At 37.9% G+C, this 12,717-nt stretch overlaps 1 protein-coding gene across 4 annotated transcripts in view; it reads right to left on the reverse strand.

Annotated features, from left to right (window-relative positions):
• KIF13A (kinesin family member 13A) overlaps window positions 1-12,717 on the reverse strand; it is a 268,116-nt gene that overhangs the window by 111,589 nt on the left and 143,810 nt on the right. For all 4 annotated transcript variants that reach the window (XM_077143440.1, XM_077143438.1, XM_077143439.1 and 1 more), the window contains exon 5: window positions 1,142-1,234. In XM_077143440.1, the coding sequence (XP_076999555.1) occupies window positions 1,142-1,234 (93 nt within the window). The remainder of the gene's footprint in view (window positions 1-1,141; window positions 1,235-12,717) is intronic.

Raw genomic sequence — 12,717 nt, forward strand, 5'->3', positions numbered from 1 at the left:
CTTGTTTACAGATGGTTAATGGATAAACATAACCACTAAAAATGCATAATCTGGGCAACGCAACGGTGGCTCAGGGGCAGAATTCTCGCCTGCCATGCCAGAGACCTGGGTTCGATTTCTGGTGCCTGACCACGCCAAAAAAATATACATAATCTTTAAAAGAATGTTCAACTCTTTTTATATATGGTATGGACAGATGAGTAAAAAATATGGATTGAAAATAAATAAAAGGGGGAACAAATGTTAAAACAAATTGGGTAGAGGGAAATACTAGCAGTCGATAAGAGGAAGGGGTAAGGGGTATGGTATGTATGAGTTTCTTCTTTTTTCTTTTCATTTCTTTTTCTGGAGCGATGCAAATGTTCTAAGAAATGATCAAGGTGATGAATATACAACGATGTGATGATACCGTGAGCCAATGACTGCACACCAGGTATGGAATGTTCATATGTTAAGGATGTTTGTGATTGTATGTTGTTTGGTTTTACCAATAAAAATTTAAAAAAAAAGGAATGTTCAGTAAAATACTAACTAAAGATTGTTAAGTAATGTTAGCACTTTCCTCTTAAATACCATTTCATGTTTGTAAAACTGCTTTCATACATATATCCCCACATTTGAGATTCCTGATTATCCTGTGATATGATATTAGGCAGCACTATTATGATTTATGATTTATTCTCATTTATTGTTTAAAGAATGTTAACAGCTGAGTCACCAATACTTTTGTTTTGTTTGTTTCAACTAAATGTGCCACGAGTTTAGGTTTAACAATTTATTATCACTGAGTTGTACCCTAGTGAAATTCCTCAAAACAGAATGATATTAAAAGTTTTTCAATGGTTTCTACTATTACATTTTACTCAGAAAATAAGTATTTCTAATTTAAATATAGGTTAAAACTATGATTTAGGAAAATGACACTTAATAGCTTGAAACTAATTTTGTTCATGAACGGTGAAATTGCTCAATTACCCGAACTGTTCAACCATCAAAAAGAGAGTTACTTTTGATTGTGTAACTCAGTAAAACCTATAGTCAGAAGCACTTGCCTGCTGCTTCCCAAAGTGGTTCTTACTTCTGAATTTTAAAAAACTGCATATTTAATACCATAGATAGTAAAATAAAAGCAGCTTCTTACCTGTTTGTCCGTATGCAAAAATACAAGCATTATACCCCTGAAAGGACTTTTCAAGAATTCCTTCCCCAAGGCACTTGAAAACCACTTCTTGACCTAGAAAACAAGACAAATAAAAAATAAAAAAGTAAAATAAAAAGTACACAACAAAAAAGGGAATGATTTTTCTTGATGGATTTTTAGTAATAGCTAAGTTTCTCAACACATTAACAACATCCTTTAAATCCAAAGTAATGTTAAAAGTGCATTAAGTGTCTATTGTGTAAAGGGCTCTATATTAATATATGCAATTCATTTATTCTAAACTGTAGTCCAATACTTGCATAAATTTATGATTCTACACACTGTTTCCTCTAAGGTATCTCCCTAGGCATTAACCTTCTGCTCTATTGCCAGTGGAAAATACGGAAACATCATTTAGAATTGGGCTGAGTTTCTCATGGCTAAGTATATAAAATGTCTTTAAATGTGGACCGTCTAATCTCTGCATCTGAACTCTGCATCTGAGCTTCCAATGAGCAGGACCCATGTCACGCATATCCTGGAATTGCCCTCAGAACCTCACTCTCACCAAGGGCTGAGCAACTGTTTGTTGCTGAAGGTAGGGTACGTCTTGAGCACAGGATGTGCTGAGTGAAGACACACAGGCCATGGAATTGGGTGCAGGGACATGCTCTAGTACACAAACCTGTCTGGAGATCACACACTACACTAGGTTAGAACTGGGGTGGAGAGTAAAGGTGTAAAATTTTTTTAAAACACTTAAGGCAGCATGTACTCTGAATTCGGTGACTTCGTAACATGCATTTCCCATCATTCAGAGAATTGCAATAATATTCTCTTTCCTCCATGCTCTTGATTCTTAGAACATTCCTTACATTACAGCAATTACAAAAACTACAGGGTTCAGTATCTGCTTTTCAAGGGAAAGGAGACAATCATCTGTTTATCTTTGTAGTCCTAGCGACTAGGGCAAAATGTTTAACAAATGTTTGTTGAAAGAATGAGTCCATTTAACCTCGTTATCCTACATGTTATTATAAGTGCCAATCCCTTTCACATTTGAGAAGATGCAACATAAATTCTTGGATTTTTTTTTTTTTAATACAAAGTTGGATCTGATCTTAGCAATTCCTTGACATGCTGTGACTTTGGTCATGTCTGCAGAATGGAACTTCCAAAGTGTGTTGACATGAAACATATTTTCAACCATTAGGTTGGTAAAAAATGGATTTTTAACAATATCAAATATCAATGACCACTGAAGAAATAAATATTTTCATATACTGTTGGTGTGAAAAAAAATGAAACAGGCAGTCTGAATGTCAACCTGACAGAACCTATTGAAAAGGAACGTGTCCACACTCTCCAACCTACCTCTCGGCTTCTACCCTAAAAGAACACAAAGGAATCTTGTACACGGATGTTTATGGTGGCATTACTTATACCATAAATTGGAATCCAAGTAAAATATCCATTCGTATGGGAGTAGGTAAGTAAACTGTGACTATTCTATACAATGGAATATCATACAACTGTAAAAAAAGCAAGTAAAACAAATGTTATGCTTTAAAAATAGTGTTGAATGAAAAATAAAACCCATGTTCAGAACTGTACATATATAATATAAAAATTCATGTGAAATAATGTATGTGGCCCATGGATGTTAAAATATATTTTAAAAAATGAATTGGAAGAAAATATACCAAACTTACAAACCTTATTTCTCCATTTCTGACTTTCATGATGTAGCACAAGAGCCTGGTACCTAAGTGGTACTCAAAACATGTTGGCTGTAAATATGGAAGTATTAATGGGATATCATCATCATAGCCCTACACAGGTTTGTTGGGAAGACTTCTTAAAGATGTGTGTGTGTGTGTGTGAATGCACATACACAAATACTCAGAGAATAATGCATTGCCAAAATTACTATTCACTAAATGAACACTCTCAAAATCCATTTTATGTTGCAGTCATGTATGAGAAAGTCTTGTGCTCACTGAGAAAATATCTGAACCATACTATCCCATGAGCTTTCATATACCTCAATACATTTTTCTCAAAAGTTTTCCAAAGGACCTCCCTTATTTCACGTGTACTCCCACGTCCCATGCCGAAAGGCACACCTCAACCCTGGAACTGAGCTGATTTAAACACATTGCCTGAACTCAGGCGTTTTAGAGTCGCTTGTGGTCCACAGCCAGATCCAGGTGCCATTCAATGGCAATGCTTTCTTGGTACAAGTGGATGAATGGATGATCCTGGTTGATTGTCCACATTGGTTAACGAGCCCCCAGGAAGGGGATAGAGCAAGGAAGGGGAGAAAATATTTAAGACTTGGCTAGGTCAGGCATCCTCACCGTAATTCATGATTTCAATTTGTATTTACTAACCCAGAAAAAAGCAAGAGCTTGAATTGATCAACTGCAGAGAAATACTATGGCCAAAGGGTTTTATCGTGGCTACACAGAGCCTGAATTCAGTAACCAACCAAGAATTTATATCAGTTTCTGTATCAGGTAGTAAAATACAGTACTTTCGGTTTCTGTTCCTGGTGATAGGTAGGCTGGAATTAGGAGGAATTCTTTTCCTTATGTTTTTTCAAGGGCAAGCCACATTTGTTTTTTTTTTTGGCATGGGCAGGCTCCGGGAAACCAAACAACGTTTATTTTTACCTGGTAGGAACAACTATTTTTAATCATAAAATTTGCCTTTAACAATTTATGTAAGTGTACATTCAGTGGTATTAATTACACTCAAAATGTTGTGCAACCACCACCATTTTCAAAAACTGTAATTACCTCAAACATAAATGCTATAGCTAGTAAGCAAAACTGCCTATTTTCCCTTCCCTCCAGTCCCTGGTAATCTCTAATCTACTTTCTATCTTTATGAATTTACCTATTCTAGATGTGCCATCTAAATGGAATCATATAATGTGTGTCTTTTGGTGTCTGGTTTCTTTCAGTTAGCATATTTCCAAGATTCATCCATGATGTAGCATGAACCAAATATTCATTTCTTTGAAACAAATTCACCTACGATACAGCACTACTCCTTTTAGTCCCAGTAACGGGGGACTCAAAGTCTGTAAATTAAAATAAAACCTTCATTCCTTTGTATGGCTGAATATCACTGTGTTTGTGTGTGGGTATGTGTGTAGCCCGTATTGTTTATCCGCTCACTGACTGGAGGAATGGGCTTTTAATCTATAGGTTGTTAATTTGGGGAAGAAATAAGGATGGATGCTAACAAGCTGCATGAAATATGTTTATGATATGTTGGTAGAGAAAAAATCAGGATATATATCTGTAACAAGCATGGAAGGTAAATGCAAATGATCAAAGATTTCCCCAGTATATAAAAGCATGACTTTTTAAAATTCTAATGAATTCCTAAAGATTATTATAGCCTTTGTTAAATAAGCCACTGGGGTGTGAATGAATGGGCTAACATAACATGTATCAATTAATTGGATAATTTTTATAATAGATAGTACATTTTTATGGACACTCACAGTAACTTCCTGGACAATATAACAAAATATATGTGACTGAAAAAAGTTAACTGGTTTCTATAATTTCCATATATATGGATGGATGGACCAATGCATAGAATGATATGGCAACTGTGGCAATGTTAAAAGTTGGTGGATCTAGGTATCTGCTAGTGGCAGCGGTGGTATGTTGGAATTCTCTTCATGGATTTTGTACTATTTTTGCAAATGTCCTGCAAATTTGAAATTATTTCAAAATAAAAAGTTTAAGATTGAAAAAAGAGTAGGGTAAGATTATATTGTGCTTCTGAAAAGAATTTTTCTCTTTCCCATCCTTAAACAACTATACTGAAGCATAATCTACTAAAGGATAAAGCACGAAAAACTAACATAAAGTATTTTCATTTTTACAAATTCAAGCAAGATTAGATTCTAGAGAGACTGGAATACATTTCATCACTATGGCTTCAAGTCTCAAAGGAAATTTATTCTTTTATTTATTTATATTTATTTATATTGTGAGTTACTGATTATATACCAAGAATGGAATGATCATATGGTAAGAATGTTCGTGTTTGTATGTTATGTTTAAAACAAAAAACAAAAAAACTGAAGATGAAACATTAATGAATGCTGAATTCTCATGCTTTAGATGTACTTCCTTTTTAGTTGTATTTTTTTCAGTTCTTTATTTTTACCATACTGTTTCATTTAAATTTCCTATATGCTAACTTTGTGTGATTGAAATAAAATTGCAGCATAAAAGAAAAAAAAAAACCAGAAGAAATCATGAACATTTTCCCACCTCTATAAATATACATTAACATTAAGCATTTTAAAAAGCTACTTAGCATTCTATTGTATGAATGCCTCATAACTGGGATATAATCAGTTCCCTATTGTGGATATTTAGTCTTTCCTTTTCCTTTATCATTACTGCCTCTGGTATAATGTTTCCAAAATCCTTCCCACCCTCAGATTATACAGATATTCACCCATATTTGCTTCCAGTTTTGGTGGTTTTGCTTTTCATGGGTTCAAATCTTAACTCTATTTTTACCAGCTGTATGACTTTGGGCATGATGTCAGTTTCTCCGTTAGTAAAATAGGGATAACAATTGCTACCTTACTGGGTTGCTGGGATGGTTTAATAAGGTGATGTGGACAAAGCACTTAGCACAGTGTCTGGCCAGAACATATTTTAATTATTATTTAATATCATCCCTTAAATCAATCAATCGTAATCAATTTTGGTGTAAAGAAGGAGGTAATCATCTAATTTTTTTTTTTTTTTACCTCCAAACAGTTCCTCGATTTGTTACAAAATCCAACTTCAAAAAATAAAAGAGAGAAGACTGATTTTTGAAAGGAGTCACTGTTGGCTCCCTCTCTCTAGCTCCCCTAGAGAACCTATTTTAAAGCTCGACTGACCACATATAAAGGTGGTGCATGCTCACACATAAAAGAACAGTAGAGAAAGAGAGCACAAAGTGTGTGTGCGTGCGTACATGCTCACGCGTGTTTCTTGGGGGTGGGATGATGAGGAAAGGAAGAAACAAGTATCATTATTGGGGCCAGGCTATATCAACTCAAATTGTCCCATGGAGGAAAATTAAGACTCATAATATTAAGGTATCTCAGAAAGGTACAGAAATAAAACTATGTAATAAAAAAATCACACTGATAAAATTGTGAATGGAGACAGGTTCTACAGAATTCTCTTAATTTTCCATAGCCCGGTGCCTTTTTAGCTGTATGAGACCCTGGTTGTGGTCATATTTAATTCTTTGGTTTGGATGACCTGTAGGACACCACTGGTTCAGTAAGAGACTATGACAAAAAATGGCCAAATGGTCAACCCAAGTCTAAAAAATGTATTGCAGGGTGGGCAATGGTGGCGCAGTGGCAGAATTCTCCCCCGTCATGCTGGAGACCAGGTTTGATTCCTGGAGCCTGCCCATGCTAAAAAAAAAAATCAATGCAGATTCCTTACACAGCTTTCTATCTTCCTTAATATAATCAGTTCTCCATGAAATACAAATAATGGTTATAGTCTCTCTGTGATAGAGAGAAAATACTGAATACCAAAGGCCCTTACACGGTCTCTAAAGGAGACCCTGATTTATTCAAAAGACTGAAAGATTTTTGTTATGTTTCTATTTTTCAAACATAACACATCCCTTTTACAGCATAGGAAAAAAATGACCTCCCAAATGCTTTTTGAATCTCAGTTCCCCAAAAAAGAGGCTGTTTATGCTGGGTGGTAGGAATCAGAGAATTCAAACAGTGCATGGATGGATTCTACAAAGATATACGATCCCCAACCTGAAGTTTCTCAGCTGCAGATTATATTCTAATAGAAGAAATGTGGTTGGTCTGGGGGAAAGTGCACTGGCTCATAAGGAAAGTTCAGAAATCCTGTGGGATGCAGGAGGATCTATGAGCGTTTGTTTTTATCCCACACAAACTGAGCAAAGCCACCACACTGTGAAAGTCAAGGGGGCTGTGGCCTTTCAGCAGGACCAGTGCCAGACAGAAGGCAGTCACAGCCCCTCTGCAGGCATAACCGCCACATGCCTAGCCTGGTGAATCCACAAGGCAAACCTGGCCTTACTCGTTAAAAACCATGACCACGATGCCCATTTCCTCTGCAGAGTTTATGATGAGGCCTCCTATAATCATGTAGACAAGTCTTGGGACACCAGCATGCCCAAGGTAATAACACAGCTACCCGAGACACACTGTCCCAACAACAGAGCGAGCTCCCATATGGAATTTCTGCAAGCAAAGTCATAGCCTTGAGTCGCCCAACACTGAGTCACACGTGATACAGATCTCTGAGCAACGCACACCCTTGACTCGCCACATTGTGCACAAGCTGTCCTTCTGGGTGGGCACAGCAGCAATAGAACCAATTTACACTACTACAGGTGTGTATCCGGAGCTAAGCAACCAGAGCAATTCTCTCTCTGCAGCATGGCTCTGAGAGCAAAACAAGGAAGACGAAAAAAGAGGGATGAGAAAGGAGAAGGCATCTATCATTCATTCGCCTAACTTCATTACGAAGGGACACAGGGTTAAAAGTCACAGCGGTCTAGGTTCTAGGAAACGGGAGGATGAATTGGGAGGGCATAACCCCAGCCTTCGTTTACAATCTGCGTTAAACAAGGCAGACACATATACACCACGACTGGACAAACCACTCACCATGGCAATGCGCAGACTAGACATGGCATACGACCAGAACATTTCGCATTTTTCTAACGTAGCTACATGGAAGGGTATCCAGAATTTTAACACCATCAGTAATTTTACCAGTTTAAAGAGTCCCCAGTTCTCCTTCTTTTCCCTCTTTTCTCTTTGGTGTTATGTGAAAAAGGAAAAAAAAAAAAATGATTGGACTCAATCTCTGTGATTTGAACGTCCTGGCCTGCTCTTCTGTGGGGTGTTTTTCCACTTCTAAACTGTGCTGACAGCCTCGGTGATTCTGATGCGTCTGGACTCGGCAGGTGGCCCAGCTCCAGTTCTGTGCACCTGGACAGTGCATGACCAGACAAGTTCACTCATACACACCTGAGGGGCGAGGAAGGCCCTACTTGGACGAGGTTTAAGTAAATCTCTCTAATACCTCGGGGGTGTGGAAGTACAGCTCTCGAAAACTTATCTCTAGTGACTTTAAATGTGGTTTAAATAAAAAGGGCAAAAACTACACAGAGTGCAGACAAAGGAACTAAGGCTATAAAGCTTGACCTGGTGATGCTAGATTTAAGTTTTAATCAATGACAGATGTCTTCAGTTACGAGGCCTGGTAAGTGGATACCATGAAACTGAGCCATGGGGGTACAGGTAGACCACGGGACCGTTTTCCATATTGGCGTCCAAGAGCGATCAGCATTTCAGTCTTCGGGAGTCTTAGTGGAGGCATGGCATGGGGTGACACACCCAGACAAATGTTTCCACCCCAGCGCCAGCCCTGGGCTAGTCATGAGCTGGCAGGGATCCGGGCTCTGTGTTTATTGCAGGATAAAGCGGCTGACTCACCTAGGAGGGGCCGTGCAACTGCTGCCCTCAGCACCAGAGCCAAGGATGAAAAGAAAATAAAGAACTCACCTGTGAAGACTGTCTTACAAAGGATGCATTCTGGAGTCTTTCACATAAAACCAGGATGAAAATAGTAAATGTCCTTCATTTCATCTTTACTCTGGTACCATTTAGGGAAGCATGCTGCTTCAAACAGTGACTAATTCACGACGCCTTTCTTTGATAAAGGAAGACTAAACTCGGCTCTCTTCTGGACTTTGGGGCACACAGTATTTACAGCATTGCAGGGGAAGTTAAAACAAAGCCCAAACCAAACACAGGCATTCAGGACTCAGAACTTCTGACAGCAGGGAGATTGCGCTTAGGATATTTCCTGGCTGGGTTCCAGCCAGAGCCCTCCAGTATGATTTCCTTAACACAGCCTGTCTCTCCACAATGAGGGAAGAGATGACAGCCGGGACTGAAGTAGAATCATTTTTACTAGCATATAAAATCATCATTGATCAAAGTACACATTTAACTGCTTTTAGCTCTCCCATACACATCAGGGCCTCTCTGAACTTCAGATTCTTCATCTGTAAAATGGGGGCAACAATAGTTTTTACCTGACTGGGTGCTTATGATAATTAAATTACCTACTGCCTGTAAACAGTGCACACAGTACTAGGAACTTTTGTGCTTAGCACTATATTGAACACTGTTGTTATTGTTATCCAGCTCCTCTAAATACCCTTAATTAAGTTAAATGTCTCTGGGTAACAACAAAGGAAAAGACATGGACAAAGAAAGAGATGTGTGGGAGAAGGTAGGATTGGGTGAGAGAGAAATAGGGTGAGAAAGAGAAAGAGAGAGATTTAACAGTATTATTTCTGACATTCTTACAGAAGAAACTTACTCATCCAATTCTCTTCACTCATCCAATTCTCTCAATTAAATAACACTCTCCCTTCCATCCATAAAATACACGGATAGGTGTCCACTGCATGCTAGGTCACCCCAGCTGGTAGGCTACTCTATGAACTCCCAACAGCTGAGTCACAGCCTTACAAAGGTAAGCTGTGTTTCCTCTTAAATTGGTTTATGTCCGATGCACTTCTTTGTAATTATATAATTTAATTAACAAATGCAAAAAGGGAGACACTGATTCTAAGAAAAACTAAGATGAGGGGCTAGAAAAAACACACTAAAGGTGAATTATCAAAGAATTGTCAAATCAGGCAAGGGTAAGACAACTGGAAAAGACTGGGGAAAAGCAGTAAAAATCCAGAAGGATTCTGCATTAACATCATTTCATAAGTGCTTTTAAGATGGCATGGATCATTTATAATGATCCCTACTTTAACAAACTTTTCAAATAGTTAACTACTACTGCTTTACATAACTGCAGAGACTTCAATGGTATTTGATAAACTTAAACTGCTAAAAATTACTGAGTGTTTACTCTGTGCAAGGTACTTGCTGAGGGCTTCACATGCGTAATCTCATTTGATTCTTCTAAGATTTACAATTAAGAAAATACAGTTATTATCATCCATCGTCATATACGAAGTGGCAGAGCCAGGATTTGAACCCAGGAAGTATGAGTCCAGAGCCTGTTCTCTGAACCACTAGAAATCTGACTTTATTCAAATAAAGCCCCATAATAGTAAAATAAGGAACCAAAACAATATGCTAAAACAAATTAAGATTGTAGAGCTGTGCTAAAAAAAAGGTTCTACTTTGGCTATCGTTGGCTTTTAGAATGTAAATTTTGATGCAAAAAATGTTTGGTCCCTTTATATTCTCACTTGAGTTAAACAAGGTGAAGGAGAAGTCACTTCTACCTCTGGGGAAACGAAATCTCTCATCAAGGGAATAGAAACAAACATGGCAGCTCCACTGGCAGCCACAGGCCGCTGCGGGTAGGTGCTCATGTCTCGCCTTTCCGAATAAAGCAGAGCTAGCAAATCAAGAATCAGATGGACAACCTTTCTCCTGAATTGCAGGGTATTAACAAAGCCTGAAAACACATGGCCTCGGCAAATCTGAGCAGCATGCCATATGGCAAGGACTGTTACATAATTCTAAGTCAACAGCTCAGACTCTCTCAGGCCAGGAAATGGTCATGTCCCCACTGATCCCCAGATCTGCCATCACCAGGTTGGTTTTTATTTTTGGTATGAGGATTTTGAAGAAAATAAAGTCATGAAAAAATAGTCCCTATGGGGAAAATAAGAATCGAGGTTATTGGAAGTCACTGTTACGTACCCACATGGACACATTTTAAGCAATGATAAAATACGTATTAATTGATCACAGATAATGCCTTAATAACCATCAGTAGTAACTGAGACATTTAAAAAGACCTTTCAAATGTTATGACAGCTCTCAAGTTTATCAGTATTTATTACATAATTGCTCTACAATCCTCAAAGTGTCGATGTATATGGCATGTGTTTATTGGTGCATGCATACATAGGGTGGGGCAGAAACGTGGATTTATGTAGAAATGCCACAGTACGTGCTTAATTCTGTAGATTACTTCCGTTTTATTTTTTTTTCTACCCCTAACTCAAGGACATTTTTCTTCAAAGACAGACTTCTCTGCCAGACAAGCATTTTCAACACTACCTAGTCAAAAGGAACAGAAGGAAGAGATAATATATTTAAATGTGAAAAGCTTCAAAACACTATTCAATATAATTCAAATGGCTAAACAAGCCTTTGACCTGCCGCCGATTATGATTACTGCAACAGCTGTGCACCCAGCTTAAAATGGCAGATTCATGTTTAATCAAGGAGCAGGAGGGGATCTGAGACCATTCTAGGCCACATCTCCTCTCACAGGTGAGGAAGCAGACTCTAAAGGTTATCTTGCCCAAAGTCTAGCCGCTTGTGACAAAACCAGGTCTCGTAAATCCCAGTGCAATCCATTTTCTTTCCAAAGTACTGGTGCTGCTACCCTCGTACTGCCACAATGAGACAATGGTGGATGCCGATAAATATTAAGTGAGCTCTTCCTGTGTGCCAGATACTGGGTTAAGTACTTTACATGAACGGGCCTTTAATTCTCATATCAACCTTAGGAGACCCTTATTTAACACTGAGGAAACAAAAGCACGGTGAGATTAAGCAATCGTCCAATGTTGACACACACAGAAAGTGGTGGAGCCAGGATTTGAACCCTGGCTGTTTGACTTAAAAGCCCATATTCTGCAACCACTTTAAACAACCTACTGCAATGCCATCATACATGCTACATGCTACAGACTTATGTTTTTCTAGATCAGAAAGCCTGAGACTGCAGGTTCTTGCTATAGCTTTAAATAAACAGCAAAACCTAGTTGAGAACTTAACACTGTTACACCCCACAAGAGACACAGAGCCCTGGCTTCTCTTTGTTTGCTCAATCAATCCATGCACTTCACTTTCTCTTCCTCTCTCTATCCCCCCAGTTTTGAAAGCTGCCTTGAGAGCCCTGATTCAGTATCAATGATGCCATTATTCATTAAGCCTGACAAATAGGTCGGTTTCAGGAAATTTGTGCTTCCCCTTCTTCATTTCCTGTATTTCCCACCAGAGAATGAATGCTTCTATCTTAGTTTTTCTATTCACCATTAAGAAGGAATTGCTTTTCATTTTTTTAATGAAGAGAGAGGAAATAAAATTAGTATGGAAACCAATCAACTAATTAACTAGCGTATCTTTACTAGACAGATTATTTATGATGGATTTAAACAAATCCAAGAGAAAAAAAAAAGTATTTTGCTTTTTGCTAAAGTTGTCACAGTATTTGTACAACAATGAGGGGTTAGCTAAAGAATAAAAAAAATCCCTCCCATCCCCAAATTTTGTAAACAGATATTGCACTGTGAGCTGGAAGAATTCTATTTCAGGGCTAAGTAGAATACAATATTTGATGTGACCATGCAACCTAAAATTTACTAAATATGCCCATCAGTATTCCACGTTTAAAAATCATTTTTATAATTTTTAATATTTATGAACATACAAACCATAATAAAAAGCTACAGAAATTGTGAATTTCACATTTGATTTT

The sequence above is a fragment of the Tamandua tetradactyla genome, chromosome 25, assembly GCF_023851605.1.
Source record: "Tamandua tetradactyla isolate mTamTet1 chromosome 25, mTamTet1.pri, whole genome shotgun sequence".
In the NCBI taxonomy this organism is placed as follows: Eukaryota; Metazoa; Chordata; class Mammalia; order Pilosa; family Myrmecophagidae; genus Tamandua; species Tamandua tetradactyla.